Below are 21,721 nucleotides of genomic sequence, written 5' to 3' on the forward strand. Positions count from 1 at the left end.
TATAAAGAATAAATCTTTGTTGTCGTCATTTATTCCAATTTGCCACAATTGATAACGGTTTTATCTTTTGCAACTGAATCTTTTGTATTTTTCATCTTTCCTCTCTCTTTAACATCCAATTATACATATATCTATTTCATTTCAAGTGTTGAAAGTATATACTTAGCTACAAAGTTATCTCGCAATGTCTCGCACGTGACGATACCGACGCAGCGGTGTAAACATACGTCAAAAGGAGTATCAAGACTATCAAGGAGTATCGCTGTACTAACCGGAGAACTTGTTTAATCGATAAAACTGCTACGAGAAGCTATTTATCATGATAACCGTCGTGACGAGATCAGACGTAATCTCAAGGCTGTCTCGCTGTTTATTCCTCCGTAGAATTTCGGTCAAGAAACGAGCCGTTTTCCAACCGAGCAACCCCGGCAGTTACGTTGCAGGTTATGTCACCCATGGTACAACACGTTTTTCAAAGAGAGATCCACGAACGTTACTGCAATTGTCTATAAAAAATCTCAGTACAGATACTGAAATTACGACGTGAGTATCATTACGTTATTCGTGACGCGTCAAATCAATAATGTGTAACAATCTGCACGTGTCATTAATGTGAAGAAAAAACGTATTATTTGCGTGATTTTTAGCGAACTTAGCTCCGTGCAATACGAGAGGATTTGTAATGAAACTTTGGACTCATTAACCGAGTGCTTTGAGGAATTGGTTGAAGAAGCAGTGCATTTGTCAGATGCCGATGTATCTTACGGAGTATGATGTGTATATATTAATTGAAAAATCCATAGTTCTTATTTTTGTACGTTTGTGATGATATATCTTTTGAAATTTTTGCTGCAGGATGGTGTGTTGACCGTGAAATTTGGTGAGCCGCATGGTACTTACGTTATAAACCGTCAAACGCCGAACAAGCAAATTTGGCTCTCTTCTCCGAAATCTGGACCGAAACGTTACGATTTTGTAAATGGCCAATGGATATACAAGCACGATGGCAAAACCTTACATGAGCTACTTAATAATGAGATACCAGCAATTGTGAGAAGTGAGGCGTGCTTTGACAAGTGTTCCTTTAGCGGTAGAGAGAATCAAGCTGATAGATAGTTCTTCTAAGAAATAACATTAATAAAGGTTTAATTACGATTGTTCGAATCTATAATTCACTTGATATAATTATCCAATGACTATTAGATGTTACTGAAGATCTGATTTACAAAAATTGTACATAAAACTAATATAAAAAGCTGAAAGAAGAAATTGGCATATATAAGTGCTATATTAGCAACTACATTAAACTTCATGTGAGTAACTTTAATGTCAAGTCATAATATTGCATATTAGCACTATAATGGTACCTGCATATCCTGCATATTATTTATTTATTATTATTATTATGCTTTATGTTACAACATATACGAGATATTGTGAAAATGTGAGTTAAAGAAAGCATGCTGTTTTTTATATGTTAAAATATATATTGACATGCTGATATATATTATTTATAGCAGTTTTTAATCTTTAAGAATTACAGAGTTTTATATGCATTATAATGCCTTCTTTAAGACAACTGATACATTATTCACAATTAAATTGATAGTTTTATATACATTTTTTAAATATTGTAAATATCTTTTTAATAAAACGCAGCTTAAAATACATGCATTGCTATATATTTTATGAGAGTGACTCCAACTAATGGTGCTTGGTTTCAACTTAAGATTGTTCATTGAATTTGAGATTTGTGTTTAGTGACACTCTGTTTATTGAGATAGATATCTTGAATTGTATTTTTTAAGCGAATTCTTCTTATCTCTAGTTCGAGAGCCAGATCTTATTTACTTTAATTTGTCTAACTTTAGTTTTTTTTTTTTTGTTGAATTGTTGGGTAATTGTTTCATCGAAATTTTACTAAGATGAGATCAGCATCTGTTGAAGAGTTGTTTTAAAACGTAAATGATCGAGACAAGTCTATGTCACATCAAGAGATCGCTTTCGATTTCAGTTTTGTTTAACGCACGTAGATTTGCTTGCGCACATGCACAATTATGCATAATGAGCCGATTAAATCAGATCGTCCAAGCATAATTGTTTTTGTGTTATTCGACAGACGGAGAGCAAAAATGGAGATTATGGAAGATGGGAATTTGGTCGATCGCGTAAGAATTTTGTTGCAACGGGATATGCAATATTACCAGGTACAAATTATCTGGTATAAATCATTTATCGTTAATACAATTTCTATGTTGCACAGCCCCGTGAGTAATTTAATAGAATTTGCCACGTCGATTTTCGCGATAGTTTGATACCTTCGGGGCTTTTAGTACAAAACGCGTAGATTATTACATTCGTGGTTTCCGGGCGGCCGCGTAACGTATCGGAAGCGTGCCGTTTCGAAATTATTCCGTTTGCCGCGTAGCACGACGTGATTTAATTACGAAGAAGGATTGATTTATCGACCATAATTTCGAAAATAGAAACTCGCGGCGCGTAAATACATCTGCAAATCGAATAATTCAATTATTTGTCATTATACGTATCGCGACAGTGACGTGCGAAATTTGTTTTAAATCGAAATGTATCAAGTTCAACACGGGGATACTTTAGTCAAATCGAGTCACGTCGCGCGCGATGCTATTTTCGAAAGTGGAATTTTATACTCGCGTCGCCCATATATCTGTCGCGATTTTCGATGCAGGAGATGCAAACCGTTCTAAGGGAACCCCTCTGCATACGCATCAGCGGCGGGAGGCTTGATTTTCCGCGGCACGCCTCGTTCGCCGCGATTAAAATCGTCACGTGGTGGGAAGCGGACTTCGTGGCCGCTTTTAAGCGCACTTCCGGTTTGAGCTCCATCTGGGACGGAAGCGCGTCCAGCGTCGACGATGAAGAGGGTGTCATTAAACGGATCCAGCCGTCCGATTTCATCCTGCTCGTTGTCGACACCGCCGAGCAGCTGCTAGGTACACTTCATCCCGATGATAAGAAGTAAAAATGGATGTTGGACATATAACATTCGAAATAGTAGTTGCAAAGAAAAACTGAGAAAAGTCGCTCATAAAGAAAAAGATGCATTTAATCATAAATTCGATATTTTTTCTTATTTAGTTACTTTTAATTACATTTGATTAAGCGTAGATTTTTGTGCGTTTGCTCTGTTATCAACAGTTGAATTAATTCGAAGCGTACTTTATATATTCAACTCAATTAATTAATGACTAAAGTAGGCAAGTGCGCGAAGAAGTCAGGCAGATGCACGGGAGAGAAAAAATCTCGGTCAGAAAACTGTAAAAAAAACTGCATTAAAATTTAATTATAAGTAAATATTATATTCTTGTAATTACTAGTGGCTTACGTTAATATGTATATATATATGATAATCTAATTCTTTAAGTACTTTTCGTATTATACGATACATAAAATGAGTACATTGATAGGTAGAATTGGTCTATAGAAAGTATTAAATTAAGAATACATCCTTGCAAACATTAAACTATATTCTTTTAGGAAAAACTTGATATTTAAAATTTTTAATATTTGTATTATACTAATATTTTAATAATTAAACTAGCAAAAAGAATTATTTTTAAAAATTGTAAAATGTAAATTATACGAAGAATGTGACGTTTTATTCTGGAGGTTTAATTTTCTAAAAGACCTCCGAAATCAGTGTTGAATTACTCCACAATTCGACGTTGGATTAAATTTTTGCGGAAAAAATTCCAAGTTAATTAAATAATTCGTTACTGACCTCTGCTTTTTTAAGTCTGCTTTATATGTTCACCTCTGCAAGGAAGTTGTGTTTGCATTTTAAATAATTTTTTATAGTGGCACGATTTAAACTCACAAATTTAAAAATATTCGAAGAGAAATGGGATAACATCCTGAAACTTCTATCTTTTAGAACATCTACACATGTTAATCCAGGAATCTTTGGATCACGCCGATCTCACCGTGCTCACTGCCACTTTGGGCGCGGCGGCATTGATACGTAACTGTTTGTGGTGTTACAATCAGCACGCAAAAGGAATAATTTCTTCTCAATCAAGGTGCTTTACACAGAAACTATATATATTCGTCGTCTCTCATTTTGTAGTCTCTCATCCTTATACAAGTTAAAACTTTTCTTTCCCAAGGACAGAAAATATCTACATAAAATAGATTTTAAATAATTTACACTCCAATCACTGTAACATAAAACAATTAACAATATGATGTTTCTGTATCGTCCGGCAAGTTTTATAAATATGTATAAATATCTCGCATATAAATCTCGCATATAAAAATTAAAATATTGATTTTATGATACTATAAATGAATATATGTACAGCAATACATAACTGAAAATATTTATTTCATCCGAAAGTTATAGTATTACAAAAAACAATAAAATAAAAAACATTTAATTTAATTCTTTGGTTTATACTTAGAATTAATGTGTATTTTTTATTTATAATTGTAAGTGTTGTTAGTCTAAAAATTTGTGGGATATCACACTTTCTCTTTTATAATCTTGTTGTGCTTAAAATTTGACGTGGACCTAAATTTAATTTATTATTTTTCAATTTATTACTTTCTATCATTTTTTATTAGTCCTTCTTGTATTTAAGATCGAGTAACTTATTGTACTTTATATACACGCATGTTCGACCTCTATCATCGTTTTCTCTTCTAAATAGCGAAAAGATTAATCAATCTCACAAAGCATTCCACGAAATGGCCGAAGCTGTGGCGGAGAGACTGCTCGATCTACACTGTCGATTAATTTCCTTATATATTCTTAATGAGGCGGACTCTCTCAGCTGGCACAGCGACAAACCATTCTTCGAAAGGGAGCGATGCTCCTATGTCATACAGATGTGGTGGTTGTACATGCAAGGTAAAGAACTAACGCTCGGCTCATTTTTCTCGATTTCTGCAGACTAATATTTCGTGGAGGTAGATTTATGACGCTACGCGCGATGCAACGTCTCGCAAAAACGATATGTTAATATTTCCAGGTACTAAGGCGGATTTATGGAACACGGTCTCGCCTAAGATGGCACAGCGCGTATTTTCAGAGATGCTAAATGAGTCCCTGTCTATCATAACTACGCGATTCATTCACGTAAGGCCAGGAGAGATATCTCTCGCGACTAATCTTCTAATTTATTTCGCGTTTTTTTATCTGCATCGAATGTTTTATCGTTGCCGCGAGTCGCAAACGCGGATTTTACATTCCGATCCGACGAATGTGAAATCAGTTTTTCTATACGTTTTTGTTCTTTTGCACGTTTTTGCATACATTACGCATTCATCTGCGATTTATTGAAGCGCGATGTTTTACCTCTGCGTGAATAATTGGGACAGAAATTAAAGACAAAAATATGAAATTGTGACAGGGACGACCGACACTGGTACGATCCGAACAATTTTGGTCGGACGCCTTTAATGTGCTCTGCTGCACGGGCTACCTCGCTTTAGGCGCGTGTGTCGGTAGCGACGGGATGATTGGTGCACGCCCGAGCAACTTGCCGACAGCAATAAGAGATATACACGCAAAATGTAACGAGCTGTTAATCTGCTTGCTACTTAGAGGCACTCCCCTCAAGGAATTGTACCAGGTACTTCCGAGTGTCGGATACTTAGACCTATAAAGAAAAATACGCTATTTTTTTATTTTTAATAAGTTAATTGAATACATTTATAATTAAATTAACGTGTACTGATTGTGTAAAATTAAGATACAAGAACACTAAGATTGTATAAAATTGTGTATGAAGAGATAAAAACGGGTTTATTCATTGGAACTTAATAAAATTCGATTTGTATATTTAAACGTGACACGGAAAGTATGTTTATGTTTATAAGAACGAGTGATTGTTATTCAGATCTTCCGACATGGATTGGAAAATCTGGCAATATTGCGGCCCCGGCGTGGTCCTGCTCCTTGGCTGTTGATATGCGCTCCAAATTTATTAGGATTAGGTACGATTGATTCTCCAGCTGATATTATAACGTTGTCCGAAGATAAAGCTGTCATTCTTGAGTTGAATGTTTTGAGACATCAGCCTCAGCCTAACTGGCCCCAGTTAATGAAGGTGATTATTGACACGATCCCACTAACGAAGCTATTCATCAAGAGACACGGTATAGTGTCTCTCGCGCCAAGTGTACGCAGCGAGATATAGAGCCTGTATTACAGACCATGCCTTTAGAATTTTAGATTTACAGGAATCTCCCTGCTCGCAGGTGATATCGATGAGCAATTACGTTGTGGCAAGGATGTTGCTGAAGACCTTAATACGTCAAAACGTGGGCGTCATGTGCATGGACGACAATGACGCAGCTAACAGATCGAAGAGTGACGAAAGAAGTTGCAGCGGTTTTCTATGCAGCGAGTCGGCGTGTGACAAAACGCTAAAAATAACTTCGACTCCGGCATTATACAGCTTATTCCACGTATTGGTGGTAACCGTCAACGAGCCGGAGCACGTAATTATACCGGCGCTGAAGCAGGATCCGAATTGGTCCAATTATTTGGACAGACAACAGGTCGTGTGGTTTTACGAAATGTCATTTGAAAAGTTCATTGCGCGTAAATTTATATCAATTCTCATTAAAATACAGTTTGCGTAATATATATATGGATGGGTTTAATATGATGATAATTTAGACTTTTATTTTAATGAACAAAAAGAGAAAAAAGTTATTATATATATAGATTATATAGAAGATAAAATATATAAGAACTGCAAATATTGAAATATTTTAAGAGTGAGCTACATTTCTAAAAAATTTATTTATAAAAAATGAAAAATAAAAACTTTCTCGAGTTTCTTATATACATTTTTATATACATAATTAATTTTTAAAAAACATTTACAATTTTTAAAATAGTAGTCTCCATATAGAGGCTCTCTTTTAACATAAAAATCATTTTATAATACCATACTTATCTACCCTTTGTCAAATTTTTAAATATTCCGTTTTACTGCAGTTTGCAAAAACTTTACATATAATATTAATATGAGCGTAACACCTAATTCTATTATCATTTATCATTTTAAAGGTCTGGAATCAATCGCGGCCACCTTGGTTGAATGCGCTGATAAAGCCGCTGAAGACCATGATGCAACCGGTGGCCGAAGTACTTTTAGATGCCGCGAAAGTAATTATTATACAACAATACTTATGTAATATGATAATATTCGAATAATATTCCGACGTGTTCGAAGGATTTATGTTTTTTTTTCAACAATGTTTAACTCTTTTGTTCGCTAAAATTCCAAATAATATCAAGATCGTACGTTACTACAGTGTGTCGTTACAGCCGCAAAATAAATTATAAAATTCCGATACATCACGTGAGTTACAGCGTTTAGATAAATTTTGCAAAATTATCTTCAGACAGGTGCCAGTATATATCAAGCCATGTCCCTTGCGATCGGGTGCTTTGCCGAGTTGTACGTGACTGCCTCGACTCCGGTTTTACGCGCCGCGTTCGCGTTAAACGACAACATTCCCGCGCACTGTCGGCCGATCGGCGGCAACGTGTTGCTCCAGGTGCTGTGCGCCGCCCTGTACTCCACCCTCCTGGACGTGTCCACGAAGGGCAAAAACGAGCGCCGCAGTACACCGGGTTCCGAGGACACGTGTTGTGAACTCAGCCCTTTTAATCCGTATGACAGATCTACCGCCGCAACGGCGCTCGCTGAAGCGATTTGTAGCATCGACGAGGACAATAAACATACGTCGCAGATAGATTCTTTCTTGTTTCTTGTAAAGGACAGGTGAGTTTCTCCATAATTTATTACCTTTGGTAGTTGCAGGCTAATAGTAATAGTGTTAGTATCAGTTAGTGTCACATATAGTTGCAGATTAATAGTAGTGATATTTTTATAAACAATTAATTTTCTTCTATAATGTTATATACATAAATTGCATCGTTATCGCTTGTGGAGATACTATAAGCGAAGCATGAAATTTGTAGCTTCTTAAGAAGAGTTTGTTGATCAAAGTGCTAGGTCTGTTTGCTGTACCATTAAGAACGTGTTGCGAAGAATTATTATTTTTACTTTAAAAAATATTATAAAATGTTAAAAGACAGATTTGCCGGGAAAAAATAGATTGTTACCTCTCATGTTCCGTACTAAAATATGTGTATACATATAATAATACGTATTATTATGCATTATATTTGCAGCTTGAATTTAAATTGTATTATAATACTAAATGCGCGTTGGATTATTCCTGATTTATTTGTTTATTTATTTATAAACTCGCGCTCGGAATAAATACGAGATAAAAGTTGTATCGTGTCACATATAATTTCTGTAGCGTTATCACGAGCTTATGTCTGCAAGAAATATTTAGATAAGCTCTGCATTATATTATATGAAGCTTTAGTTTCCCCAAGCTTAACATTTAATAAAATTTCTAGGAATTTGCAAGATATAATGTAAGCATAAATAACTAAGTAATTGCTCCAATAACTCGATTATATTTATTCTAATTTAATGTCAATTGATAAACTTTATATATTTTTAATTTTATTTCATCTAAACGAAAAAAAGAAAGAGAAAATTAATTACAGCCTCAGGCGAGAGGATCAGAATCCGAGAAACGGCGAATTACAGAACATGGCTTGCGTCATCGAAACTTACACGGACGAATTGTTGTTCACGAATATCGGGCGACGTTCTTTAAAAGTTAGTAAAGCGACTGTCATTGGAAATGCTCGTATATTAGTATAATTACGCGGTAAACACGCGTGGACGAACTGAACAATTGTGTATGAACAATCTTTGTGCATCGCAGATTGCATACGAGTATTTAGTTCGAGCGTCCGACTGGGTATTAAATAATTTACGTCGCGGCGAGGAAAGCAGGGAGGTAGATTTGATTAATCTGCCGGAAATCTCGCCCATCGTGAAACCTCTCACACATATAATGTTTCACATCGAGGACACGTGCTTTGATCAAGTTAGTAATCAAAGTTATGCGCCTTAGTGGTAAATACAGATCTTCGGTACACACACAAACTTACGAAATTGTCGTGCCTGTAATCAGCATACGCGCGTTGCGAATAAATCGTGTGTGTTTCAGTTTATGGCTAATTACGAGGCAACGAACTGGTCGAGGATATTAACGATGCCTCTGTCGATTCCTTTGGAGCGTGTACGAACTCAAGTTCTCCTAAGACCGGAACTCAAGAACGTCGGGGATCTGAGCCATGAAGATAAAGAAGTGGCGCAATCTATCAAAAGGATTTGCTCGTTTGTCAGATCAGCACGTTTTAAATAAGTTGTTACTTTACACGTGTGGTGTTAAGTAATATCTCTACTGTAATTTATTCTCAATATGCTTGAATTTTAATTCTGTAATCAAATGTACACGTTTGCCCAATAAAATGACGGATCCTTGAAATATAAAGAGAGACGTTTCTTCCTACGAGATGTTTTTCTGGCGTTTATAGCTTTTGAAAATAAAATATCTTGCAGTAGTCTGCGTTTTACGCATTTTACATAATGCATCTAAAAGTAAACGGTCGCCAATTTCTTCTCGCGGAGAAGTTCGTGCGAACTACTCTCCCAGCACTGAAAGTTTTCAATTTCGTTTTTACGAGCTTTTTAATCTATTTGGGAGATAAGAAAATCCTTTTAGCGACATGAATTATAACGTCTCCTCGTTCTTTCCCCATTCTTTCTCCGTTATTTAAATTACTAGACACTACAGACGCGCGCTACGCGCGCGCTATTTATCTTTAACATTTCACTATTAACCCTATTATACACAACTGTCAAAATATACAATGACAGCTGCAAATGAAGTAAGCGCAGCAAGAGAACCAATCGGCATCGCGGAAAAGCGGCAACAATAAACTTCACATCTCCTTTTTAGAAGAGGATTTTCACCAGGAGCGTCAAAACTTTGACTGCGTTGAAGTCTAACTATTATTATTTTATTAAGACAACTAACACAATTGCGTTGTCAGTAATTCCACTCCGTAAATGATGCATTCACGGATTATATCCACGCACTGAGAAAAAAAATTGTTAATCCCAAGAAATATTTAGTTCAATACGTTCAACTAAACATTTTAGTTAGTTAACTAAATATTAGTTGTTTCATCAATTTATTTCGTTTCTTTAATCAAGAATTAATTAATTTAACTAATGTTTAGTTAACTAACTAAAATGTTTAGTTGAACGTATCGGACTAAATATTACTTGGGATTGACAAATTTTTTTTCTCAGTGCGGATATATCTACGGAAAGTGTTCTATCGCGGGATTTATACATGGGAGATCAAAAATCTTGTAGAACACATTTGCTGTAGAGGAATAAATGTGACACAGTGTTACATAATAATTTATTTTTAATTTTGCAAATTGACATATCGAGACATATTTGAGACGCGACCCTCTTTCTGGCGAATAATAATAATATTGATAAATAGTTCGCATTTTGGACCAAAGTTTTGCGATCGATCCCCATTACGCGTGAAATGTTTAAATCGTTATAGTTTCTGCTTTATGTATACGCCATAGATAATGCAGATCTTTTTATAATACAATGATCATATTATTTGGCACATTTATCGTAAGACTACGCCTATTAATCGATTGATGGACCAACAGGCCAGCTTTTGAAAATTATATGATGCTCCAGAATTACCAAATAATCTTGCAGATCAAATTTACGACAAATTTCTCGGTTTTTTTCCAAAGGAATATTCAGTGGAAAATCTAATTATAAAATTATTTATTATAAATTAAAAAAAGAGAGCTGTTAGTAAATTAAAGCTTAAAAGTTTAAATAAATAATAAAATGCTGTACATTAATCAAATTAGATATATTTGAGGGAAATTGCTAGCCAAGAAAATGTTGACAATTAAAAAATAACGTTTTTATTTTTTCCGAAAAAAATCGAATTCATCACTTCTCGATCCGTCGTTAATAAATTACCCGGAAAATCTGGGACACTCGATATACACATTAGCGCATAAAGCGCCAAGTAGTTTCTACATATCTGTGCCGATGCGCACAATTAAAAGAAGAAAAAAATTACGTTTGTAGTGATCGAAGTATTTAGATTGTTATCCCACATCGAATGTATGAAGGACTTAGGCCAAGTGTCCTTTTATAGCGCTGCCACTAATTAACGGAGACAACAAGGTAGAATGGCGGGCGCAATTGTACAGAAAAGATTTTATAGAACGTGTTTCTCTTAAATTGCACAGTATCATGAACCCCATAAAATCACGTACAAAGCGAAAGGAATTGATTGCCGTACGAAGATAAAACTGTCGTTCTAGGAACGCGTCGCTCCGGATTAACGCGTGCGCAAATAAAACGTGCAAACAATAATGAACTCGACTTCTCTTCACGCCGATCAACCAATCGCCCGATTACGCAGATCACGAATTCTCACTGCTTCGTTTTTTTTTCTTTTTTTTTTTAAAGAGTAAGAGATGTGAGAATTTCGAGGATGCCCCCCGCTGGCCTGGGAAGCGCGCGCGCGGGACAGTAAGGTATGCGATGACAATGAATTATACGTAATTTATATTGTACAAGAGAAGGTTGTCGCGCATTTTCATCAGCTTGGATCAGCTCCGCCGATTAATTGTTGTCCTCGTATCCCGCCGCAGCCGCTGCAGTCAGGGGTCTCGGCAGAGCTCCCGCCTGTAACACACCGCGAAAGGACGCTAATTACTTAATTGCTCGTGAAATTCTAGTTAATTGCGCGTAGTACCGCGATTCGTTTGCCGTGCCCGAGCCCGAGTAAATTGAAGTTGAAGGGAATATATATTCGAAGCATGTCTGGTGCATGACGATGCATAGATAAAATATAAAAGCGAGACATCAAGATAAAGTGTAAAGAATGAGATATTGAATTGAAAATGTAATATTGTCCATGAGTATAATATGCAATGCGATTATAATACTAATTTATGTCCGTTTCTACCAATTTGGATTAACTTTAATCTCGATTTGAATTATTTCTTTTTTTCCTAAGAATGAGAAAAAAGATGAAAAGTAAGGTAAACCGAGATTAAATTTAATCTACATTGATAGAAATAAATATTAGTGATATAAAACAAAATGATAAACTATGTTGACCAAATCTATATACGTGTGCTCGATTAGGAATAGATCGAGATAATTAAATGTACAATCAAAATTAGAGAAAATGCCATTTACGGCCCGGGCTAGATCTTGGTCTAATAATAATGTGTGAATTTTGTATATTTTTTTTCAAACGTAGTAAACTGCGCAATTTTTTTATCGGTCTTTAAAACACAGCTCTTTGTTGAAACAGTAAATCCACTTAAGTCGATAATCGTTTTAATTTTTGATGAACTAATAAGCTTTTTTTATTAAAATCACTGTAAACAATTTATTGCGAAAAAGGGTGATATTCATACTGAACCTTTCTATATACAATCCGTGACGGATCATACTCAAGCGTAATTTGGGGAAGCTTGGCGATTAGAGAAAAGAAAAGCTCCTTGATGAGAATAATACTTAATACGATCTTATCAGGAAAGAAATTGCGCAGCGTGATTGAATAGGAAAATGTAGCAATTGTAGCATGCAATTTTCGTTAGGGAAACTGTTTTCCTGCATCATTATAATCTACTTAATTCCCGTGAGTTGTATTACAATGTAAACACGCTATTCTCGATTCCAACACACTTTGTCCCACATAACAAAAAATCTCGATGGAATTATCTGATTTGATCCAAACTAAAAAGTCATCCGTAGGACAACGTAAGAATAGCCCATGTAACATTAGATAGGATTTAGAAACATCCAGTCGATATTGTTGAGATCAAATTTCGTTATATAATTACATCCTAGTAATTATATCCATTGTTGAATATCTTATAAGCGGATAAATAGACATCCTCGATACATCTTAAGTATATCCTCAGGTTTTACGCGGATACACCCTGGATATCCGAAAATCTCTCGAGATTGCTATGTGGGGTGTGTCATACACGTTACGAAATGTTATTATTATTAACCACGTCATTTCGTACGTGCATGACACGTAAGTGCGACGGATATTGAAAAGAGAAGTGGGCTCTCTCTCTCTCTCTCTCTCTCTCTCTCTCTCTCTCTTTCTCCCCCCTCCCTCCCTCGCGAATTATGTCCACGTGCTGTTCGAATCGCTGACAGATCGATATCGCCGCCGGCGCTAATACAGATAAGAATTTCAGTAATGCGTCACGTCACTCTCGGGAATTTGTACTCGTCGCACATCCGCCGTCGTGATTGCGAAGGCACACATTACAAGTTTGCGGTATCACGCCCTCGAACCACGGCCAAGAACTTTTTACATAAAGGGAGAAAAGAGCGGGATAATTGTCAAATGCGGTGGACCGAGAAGTTTTCCCCCTCGTGACAGGCAAACGCGCGCGAACTCCGCCGGGAAGCAAAGTCTAGTCACTCGTCTCTTCGTGTCGTTGGGGGAGAAATTAGTTTTATTGAATTATTACGGTCATTTGTAATTTGCTGCTCGGGATATCTATTTGCCCGCGCGATTCTCTTCGTCTCTGGCCATCACTTTTAGCCGCAAGTCACGAAAGACGGGGACGAAATATTGCCCTATTAAGTATATAGAACGGATAACCGAGAGTCTTATAAAAGAAAGAGATTTCGATCGGATGAGATTTATTTGGAAATTTACTGTGAGTCGCGCAGTTATCCCCCGTCTGACACAAATAAATATATGGAATAAATATTCGCGGAATATAAATTTGTTCCTCTACCACAACATTAAATATATATCAGTGAATGTTGTGATATTAAATGATATTTAAGACCATTAAATATCACATGATATTATGATAATGTCAATCTGATATTTACTGGTGGACAGATACTGATGATATTTAATATCATTAAATATATATCGGTATATTCATCAACATCAAAAATGTCAGATTAAATATCAGATTAACATTATAATTTCTCAACATCGCTCGAGAGAAGATAAATGTTGATTTTCCACGACTTTTCCATCGATACAATCGAACGCGATGTTTTTTTTGTCGTATCATTGAGAAAAAACGTTCTTCAATGTACAGACGTGACAATATATTGCTGTTAAAAAGGTCGTACGCTTCGTCGAGCGCATAATGTCGTTCAGCCGGGCTTTTGAAGATGAAAATTTCGTATCTGTTCTTTCCCCGATATATTACTAGGCGAGCGTACTGCAAGTTATGAACGGGAGCATGGCACATACCTTCAAATGTCTCACATAATGTCTCACATAATGTTCGCGTTGTACACACGTCTTCGCATAATTTCTGAGCGTAACATAGTAAAAATTGAAATCGAAATAGAAAAAGTATAAAATTGATTTATTAAAATTCACATTCTATCACGGATCTTTACGAGGTGAAATTGCATTCCTTATATACATGTGATAAAAGCAGGCGAAACACGCCTATTTTCAGCAAACGTATACGCCTGCGTACGTCGTACGAATATTTGCTCATTTCCTACATTAAAGTACTACGACGAAATGAATTTTTTTTTCATTGGATATTTGCCTTGGCATTTTATTAAAAGAGAGATGATACGTATATGAATTAATTTACATGTGAGGGTGCAGAACACGCGGGCGTTTCCCGTAATTTCTTTTATATATCAGCTCTCTTTGAACAGGTTCGGTCAATTTGGAATATCCTGGCACGTGGGCGTTATTATATGGACAATTAGTGTTATGAATGCTATAAAATATATGTAAGTATTAAAAGATGAATTTTATTGAAACGGATCCCGAGATACTTCAATTTTCCAGGGAGAATTAAAAACATTTCTGCACAGAACATGTTTTTGCGCAGAACTAAAAATATCTTGTGAAATTTATCATAGAGGAACGTTAATAGTTAGTAAAAACATGTTAAAATCATAAAGTGATAACGAAATAAAGATGCTGTATATAGAAAAATAACATTATAAGATAATTGAATAAAGAGCGGCGAATCTGCACAATACTTTTATGTATTTTCAGGCAATTTACGGTAATTTTCATATGGTGTATACAAAGTCAATTTCATTTACAGAATAATATTTTCCACCCACAGCAATTAAATTCTGTGATTCAAGTCTCTTCATTAACGTTTTAATACGCCAAATACTCATTAAACATTTTTCTTACTTTTTCTAATTACCATGTTATAATCTCTATCCCTGTTGTCCTGCGAGACAACCGGCATGCACGACGTGGCCACACTTCAGTTCGCAAGAGCTGCGTCACTCTCACTAATTACGAGAAAATTAATCTCCCAGGGAATACCCACCGCATTAAGAATAGAATGCAAAGGGGACTCAAAAAGCATTATGAATTAAACTGTGCACATTTCAGAAACAGAAGTAATTCATGCAAAACAAGGATATCCATTTCGAAGAGAATTCAATTTCGAAGAGCTGACACGAAAATGTACTAAACACGCACATTACGAGAAATTATAAAAATTCTTTTAATTCTGTATCTTATAGCATCGCCTCTTTTTGTAATCGCGGTCGCGCGTATCGTGCTTAATATAAAAATTTCTTTCTTACTGCAATGCGTGAGCTATATAATTTCAAAACGCACATGAAATAAAAGACGATGTTAAAAATAGTAAATACGTAGGACAGAGAATTGTATAATATATATACTATAATTAATTCATTTTAATCAGTTTAATGTTGGAGATGATTCGAATTCGTAATAAATTGCGCGAATCCGTCAGCTCATTAATTAGTCAACTCAAATAAATCGCTGAAATAATCAAATAACAAATGACTTGCAAATTAATTCTGGCCATTATATTGGTCATTTAGTTACATAAAACTTGCGCGAATAGTTCAACGGTAAATTAGAATAGAGGCAAAAAAAGAGAGGCGTTTTTTATAAGACGTATTACCAAAGTTACTAAGCTACTTTGGAGCTAAGATCTAAATGTGGAGTAGCCTTTCTTGTCTTCTGCATAATACAAAACACAATATGTTTTACCGTGCACTATACACATATCGCAAGATCCGAGCTCGCATATCATAAAATATATTAGAGATAGAAAAAACCTACAACATCTTGACTTTTTCATTTAAAGCATTTATATCTCTATCGTGTTGCATAAATTTCAAAATTTAAACTTACTTCACGTTTAAAAATAAACAAAAAAATGCTCAGAATTATTTTTTGTAGATAAAAATCTCCTCTTTTAATAATATCTTAGGCTGATATTTCATCGTATTTCAGAGTCGTACGACAAATTTTTCAAGCAAGTTAATTGACTACAGGATAAAGAAGTTTTCGAGTTTCTAGATATCTTCTATCTTGTAGCCAATCAGTACGCCCGACAAAGCTTGTCGTACAACACATTAAATATCAGCCTTAAGTTTATTTTAGACACTCCATAAATTCGCATCAGACTACAGAAAATAGAATTTTATTTATATTAAAATTATCAAGTTTATAATTATAATATAATTTTATATACCATTTTAATCCGTGTGTATTTTAATATATATTTTAATGTATGTGTACTTTTAATCCTTTAAATACCTTTTGTATTACACGAGATAAAATTATGAACAGAATTATATCCCGATACGAATTATTGTTTAAAGTGGGCTTTTCTGCTTTTAACGCGCGCTTCTGGAAATATACAACCTTAAAATGAAGTCAATCCATAATTGATTAATGCAAAAATAACGTCTATCTATAATTTTGCGTTATACATGATATCTAGTTCATATTTCTGGCAATATTATCTAATTAAACATATCCAAAATTACGTCTATGTATTGTCAACGCAAAAATAAAAGCAAATACAGCAATAATAGTGAAAACTTACGGAGAGGTGCGGTCCAGAACGACCGAATCGAAGACGTAGCGACGGCGATCGCTGCGACTTCCGGATCATCAGATGTTCCAACGGGATGCCGCCGAAGCCATTGTCGATCTCGTTGCGTTGCAACAGGAGCCTGTACAGCTCGTGGATGTTCTCCGCTGGCACTTTCTCCGCCATTTCTTCTGTAGATATAAACATGTAGATTCGTATATAACTGCGACGTGTGTGTGTATGTGTGTGTGTACGAGACTATTTCGATATTCCGTGACATCGGAAAACAGGGAATGGCAGGAAGGATTTTTAACATTACTTTTTGTTTTACGCGTATTGATCGATTCAACGCTACAGGCAAATCCTTTCATGAAACTTTAAACAGCTGCTGTCAATATTAACGATTCCTATTGCCAGCAAATCTTCGAATAATCATCAAAGTTTTTGCTCCTGCTATAAAAGCGCCAACGAGCCATCCATCAGTTTAAATCTTGAAATTTAAATCTTGGATATAGGACCTGCTGTTATAACATCGACAAGTTTCCGATCGATATCTGTCGTCCGCATTATCTTACGACGCGGACGAGAAACAATATCTTTCATCGTTGCTAAAAAGCGTCTGACCTTCGGGATGTGTGCCAAAGCGCAACCCCCTTTCGCGATTACACGTGTGTCGCGTCTTCCTTTCGAAAGAATGTAAATCAGGCGCGTCTAGTTTTATACGGGAAAATAGAGAGAGAGAGAGAGAGAGAGAGAAAGAAAAAGAGAGTATGACGCTTTACAAGAACGTCCGTTTTATGCGGCATTAAACCGCTTTACGATAAGTAGCGTTCTTCGTATGGGCGCGTAGGGTCATACGAATTGGTGGGCGTTTATACGGTTACTATCGTACGTAACTCCCGTTATAACGATTATTCACTTTTATTCATCCGCATAGGTTGTCCTATAAAAAAAAAAAAAAAAAACAGAAAAAAAATACATATATTCTATCGACGATGCCGACGTTATCTGACATGTCGTTTATCATATACATATGTATATTTATATCTCGACGTGTAAGTATTCAGAATTATTAACGCTGTTTTCGTATCGGTATCATTTTTTTTAAAAAACGAAGACACGCAGATACTACATTGTATTTCTACAAGATTTATAGATAGCAGATGTTTTTCGAATGTTTTTGAAAACTGTGAACTCAACTATTGTCAGTCATAAAGCGCAGGACTATATTTTGCACCTACCCTCTTGTTTACATGAAATATATTGAAAAAGGTTTTGCTTTTATTATTTATCGTTGTAGTTTATTAAAAAATTGAATATTTAAAATAAGGACACGTGTTCTCAAATCACAAGGGAAAATGCATTTAAGTATGATTGGGGATGCGAGAAAAAGAATTTGAAACGAATGCTACATATCTCTTTGATTATACTTTCAAAAAATGGTTTGATAAACCTGACCGGTTTACCGGTATAAAGAAATAAAAAACGACATCTTTATTATTGTAACAAAACAGTGTAGGTACACCTGTCGACCTTGCAAGAATACATACGATAGAATTTTCCCGCGTGTTTCAATATCCCACAAAGGCAAACAGGCAACCATTTTCCGATTGAATAGACACCTTTCAACTTTATGAAAAACTTGCGTGGTAAAATTCGAGGACGTGCGATGATGTGAAACATGTTGGTGCGGTTTTTTTTATTCAAAACCGCAGCTCGTGCACAATCGATCGGATAAACCTAGTTTCTTGCAAAAAAAAAATCGTAAAATATGAGAAATATTGCAACTGCGCGGTGTTTTGACCATTACGCCAAACGCAAATTACTTGTTCTGTCATAAAAACAAAATTAAGGGAACGCGAGTTTGAACGTAGACGGGGTTATCCGATGCACCTGTTGACTATCATAACGTGCTGTATCGCCTTTAATTGCGTTATAATATGGATAATGTTGTATTAAATTTTACTATCTCCATGAAGCTGAATCGCTTGCTTCGCTAATAGTTTTTCTAACACGCCTGTGCAGTTTTAGACGATTTGATAAATAATACGTCGAAATTACGAGGACATTCCGTCGCGAGAAGGAAGATTGATACTTTCACTAAGAGAAAAAAAAATGACTGAAATGTATATATACGAACTACAGCAAGTGGAGCTGACATCGATGTTTGTGACGCTCGACTGGACGCTTTTGCGGTCTGTGGGAAGACCGCGTACTGAAATTCGTTCGTGCACGAGTGGAACGTATTGATGAAACGCTTATGGCAAAAGGACCCTAACGGATAACTCGCCCGAAACAGCGATGTTGCGACGAGGTCATTTTCGCACTATTCGGAAAGAGAGAGAAGGACACAGACCGTACGATAGAACGTGGCCCTTTTACGAGCTTAGATTATTGAATGGAGAGATATTTGACCGATCGCACGCGCGATTAGGGACAGCGATAAAAGTGATTACGTAGAATGATCAATATAATCGGATCGGATTTACAAAGCCTATGCCTTGCGGTGAAAATGTTACATACTCCCCAATCATCCTGGATCAACTGCGTCTCGTATCGAGCGCCGTAATTATTCATTTATCGTAATAATCGAAATTATCTTCATTAGCTGATGAAAGAATATTCGTGAATGTCGACTCTGTATTTAAAAATAATGTTCTAATTTTTGTAAATACAGTGAAAGTTTCCTCTACGTAGTCAGAATTATTTAAACTTTGTTTCTTTTTCTGAGACTCGTTCATTTCCTGAATTTGTCATTTAAATTTTCTTTAAGTAAACTGCTAAATTCATTTATTGCTAATATTGAAAATATTTGTTAATAACATTTCATATTAATTTTTATTAATTTGTGTGATAAAAGTAATAAAACTCTCTATGACATGAAATGAAATTCTTTTCTATCTTATTATTATTCTTATTAAAAAAAATAGACTCATCCAAAGTCTGTCCAAAATTTTACAAAAAGCTTTTCAATCCTGAATCGCTTATAACTCCTGAAACTATTGATATCTGTATTTTAACATTTTACTTCAAAGAAGATTTATTGTATATAGAAAAATTGAATAATCTGTTATTGAAAGTGTGCACGTGAGTTATGGAACATCCCGTGTATATTTTATGAAATAAGAATTACTTTTGAAAATAACGCTAAATAAATTATTCTACAGATACGCGTAGTAATAACACTAATAACGATGATCACATGAATACAACATAACAGAACGAAACCGTCATATTAACGAGTGCAATGCACGATGGAAGGTTTAATTAGGCTTACATTTTTCGCTGCGGTCTAGAAGCCGGTGGCTTAATAGCCATCCTTCGCGATCATTAATTATTATAGTTAGGAGACACGCCGGCGACAGAGTCTCGCGTTGATATACTATACGGCATTATCAGTAATGGAATACAAAACGTATTATCATCCCAAGTAAGAGTGAAACTTTAATGAGACTTATAGCGCGAGGGGATAGATCGCGGAAAAAAAGCGATTTTACGTCGAAAGAACGAGAGGTTCATTATATATGAATTCGTCAGAATAATAAACTTTGAAAAAGTATTATAAGAAACTTATTGTTATATATATTGTTGGTGTTTTGAAGAAATATAAGAATATAAGGAGCTTATTTCGAGAATAGTCAAAGTCTAAGAGTTATGAAGTATATTCAATGCAATATAAATACAAACCTATAACAATGGCAAAGTTTAACAACTTTCCTGAAATTGGATTTACTCCGACTATCAAATAAATATTTGTTTTAAACAAACTGAGAAATACGCATCATTATTTTACGTGTGTTATCCTTTCAAGTAAACAATAAATAATTTGTGGAATAAGAGTGACATGTGGCAACTTACCTCCGTAATCCATATAATTTTCAGTGGCGTTCACAAGACCGGCTATCACGACGAGAAGAATGAAAGCTGCGCAACGTTTAGCGTACATGGTGCTCTCCTCTGTCTTCACTGCAATCAAGTAAACGATTCTACATGCGATTTAATTCCTCCGGTCGAACTTGCGGACCTAAATGTGTTTTGCTCCGAGCATGTGCGGCCGAGACCGCGCATATGTGCCAAGCGTGTTATCTAATCGGCTTGGCGAAGAACAGTTTTCCTTCTTTCTAACTTTTTTATTACTTTTTATTACATCGCGAGAATAAAAGATTGTCACATCAGTACTTCATAATTCGAATAATGAACGGTGCAGAAATGCAACGCAACATAACGCGGCCGCAGTTTCACTTCACTAAGGGACTTGCGCTTTGTAGAAGCTTCCACCCGCTGAAATATATATAACGCCTGTCGCTGATACAATTCCCCCATGCGACGTTTGGGCACCGCGAACGTTTGACGAGGATAGATAAATTCAAGACCACTGTGATAACAATCGAGCCAAGTATGTGTGAGCTTTGCTGTTAAATAAGCGCTCCGAGCGCTTATAATAATTTTATCGTGTAAAATATTTCGCTAAATCATTTTGCGTATCCGTTATAAAGAGCTACCTCTGAACGTAATGCATTATGAGTTGCTTAGTGAATTTAACTCTCTTATTATGCTAAAGTATGCGGGTCAACATTGTTAACATTGCTAAAACCCAAGTTATTTTATCGTATTTATTTTAAAGTACAGTGGCCTGTTTATACAGATGCTCACAATTAAGCCACTAATTAAATATATTCTTTTTATTAAAAACGATCATCATACACATATAAACTGCTTTGTCGTCAAATATTTAATTTTTAAAAAGTGTATTTTAATTAACGGATTACGTAGCACGATACTTTTGATTAATTTGTTAAATTCTATTATCTTTTCCGTCAATTTAATACATAAAAATAACGAAAATATGAAATTTAATGAAAAAATGCAGTAATCAAAATGGCG

At 35.4% G+C, this 21,721-nt stretch overlaps 3 protein-coding genes across 3 annotated transcripts in view; 2 read left to right on the forward strand and 1 right to left on the reverse strand.

Annotated features, from left to right (window-relative positions):
* Positions 1–201: 201 nt before the first annotated feature.
* LOC112460685 (frataxin homolog, mitochondrial) lies at positions 202–1,495 on the forward strand. Its single transcript, XM_025025484.1, has 3 exons — positions 202–543; positions 648–768; positions 856–1,495. The coding sequence occupies exons 1-3, from the start codon at positions 320–322 to the stop codon at positions 1,114–1,116; spliced, it is 606 nt and encodes a 201-aa protein (XP_024881252.1). The 5' UTR covers positions 202–319; the 3' UTR covers positions 1,117–1,495.
* On the forward strand, positions 1,226–9,417 carry LOC112460674. Its single transcript, XM_025025473.1, has 14 exons — positions 1,226–1,313; positions 2,120–2,207; positions 2,708–2,972; positions 3,914–4,058; positions 4,689–4,888; positions 5,010–5,116; positions 5,391–5,612; positions 5,880–6,089; positions 6,241–6,543; positions 7,061–7,159; positions 7,399–7,781; positions 8,585–8,699; positions 8,809–8,973; positions 9,097–9,417. Exons 2-14 carry the CDS (start codon positions 2,133–2,135, stop codon positions 9,292–9,294), a joined length of 2,487 nt encoding a protein of 828 aa, XP_024881241.1. The 5' UTR covers positions 1,226–1,313; positions 2,120–2,132; the 3' UTR covers positions 9,295–9,417.
* A 909-nt stretch (positions 9,418–10,326) lies between these two features.
* LOC112460656 (short neuropeptide F-like) overlaps positions 10,327–21,721 on the reverse strand; it is an 18,637-nt gene continuing 7,242 nt past the window's right edge. The window contains exons 2-4 of the mRNA XM_025025454.1: positions 20,696–20,803; positions 16,850–17,028; positions 10,327–11,675 (exon numbers count right to left, since the gene is read on the reverse strand). Of these exons, the coding sequence (XP_024881222.1) occupies positions 11,613–11,675; positions 16,850–17,028; positions 20,696–20,783 (330 nt within the window). The 5' untranslated portion in view covers positions 20,784–20,803 and the 3' untranslated portion in view covers positions 10,327–11,612. The remainder of the gene's footprint in view (positions 11,676–16,849; positions 17,029–20,695; positions 20,804–21,721) is intronic.

The sequence above is a fragment of the Temnothorax curvispinosus genome, unplaced genomic scaffold (genome assembly GCF_003070985.1).
Source record: "Temnothorax curvispinosus isolate PA1 unplaced genomic scaffold, ASM307098v1 QBEX01001170.1, whole genome shotgun sequence".
Lineage (NCBI taxonomy): Eukaryota > Metazoa > Arthropoda > Insecta > Hymenoptera > Formicidae > Temnothorax > Temnothorax curvispinosus.

Coding starts and splice junctions, on each gene's coding strand:
- LOC112460685 (XM_025025484.1), top strand. CDS start 320: ATGATAACCGTCGTGACGAGATCAGACGTAATCTCAAGGCTGTCTCGC. Junction 544..647: donor ACAGATACTGAAATTACGAC/GTGAGTATCATT, acceptor CGTGATTTTTAG/CGAACTTAGCTCCGTGCAAT. Junction 769..855: donor ATGCCGATGTATCTTACGGA/GTATGATGTGTA, acceptor TTTTTGCTGCAG/GATGGTGTGTTGACCGTGAA.
- LOC112460674 (XM_025025473.1), top strand. CDS start 2,133: ATGGAGATTATGGAAGATGGGAATTTGGTCGATCGCGTAAGAATTTTG. Junction 5,613..5,879: donor CCCTCAAGGAATTGTACCAG/GTACTTCCGAGT, acceptor ATTGTTATTCAG/ATCTTCCGACATGGATTGGA. Junction 6,090..6,240: donor ACTGGCCCCAGTTAATGAAG/GTGATTATTGAC, acceptor CCCTGCTCGCAG/GTGATATCGATGAGCAATTA.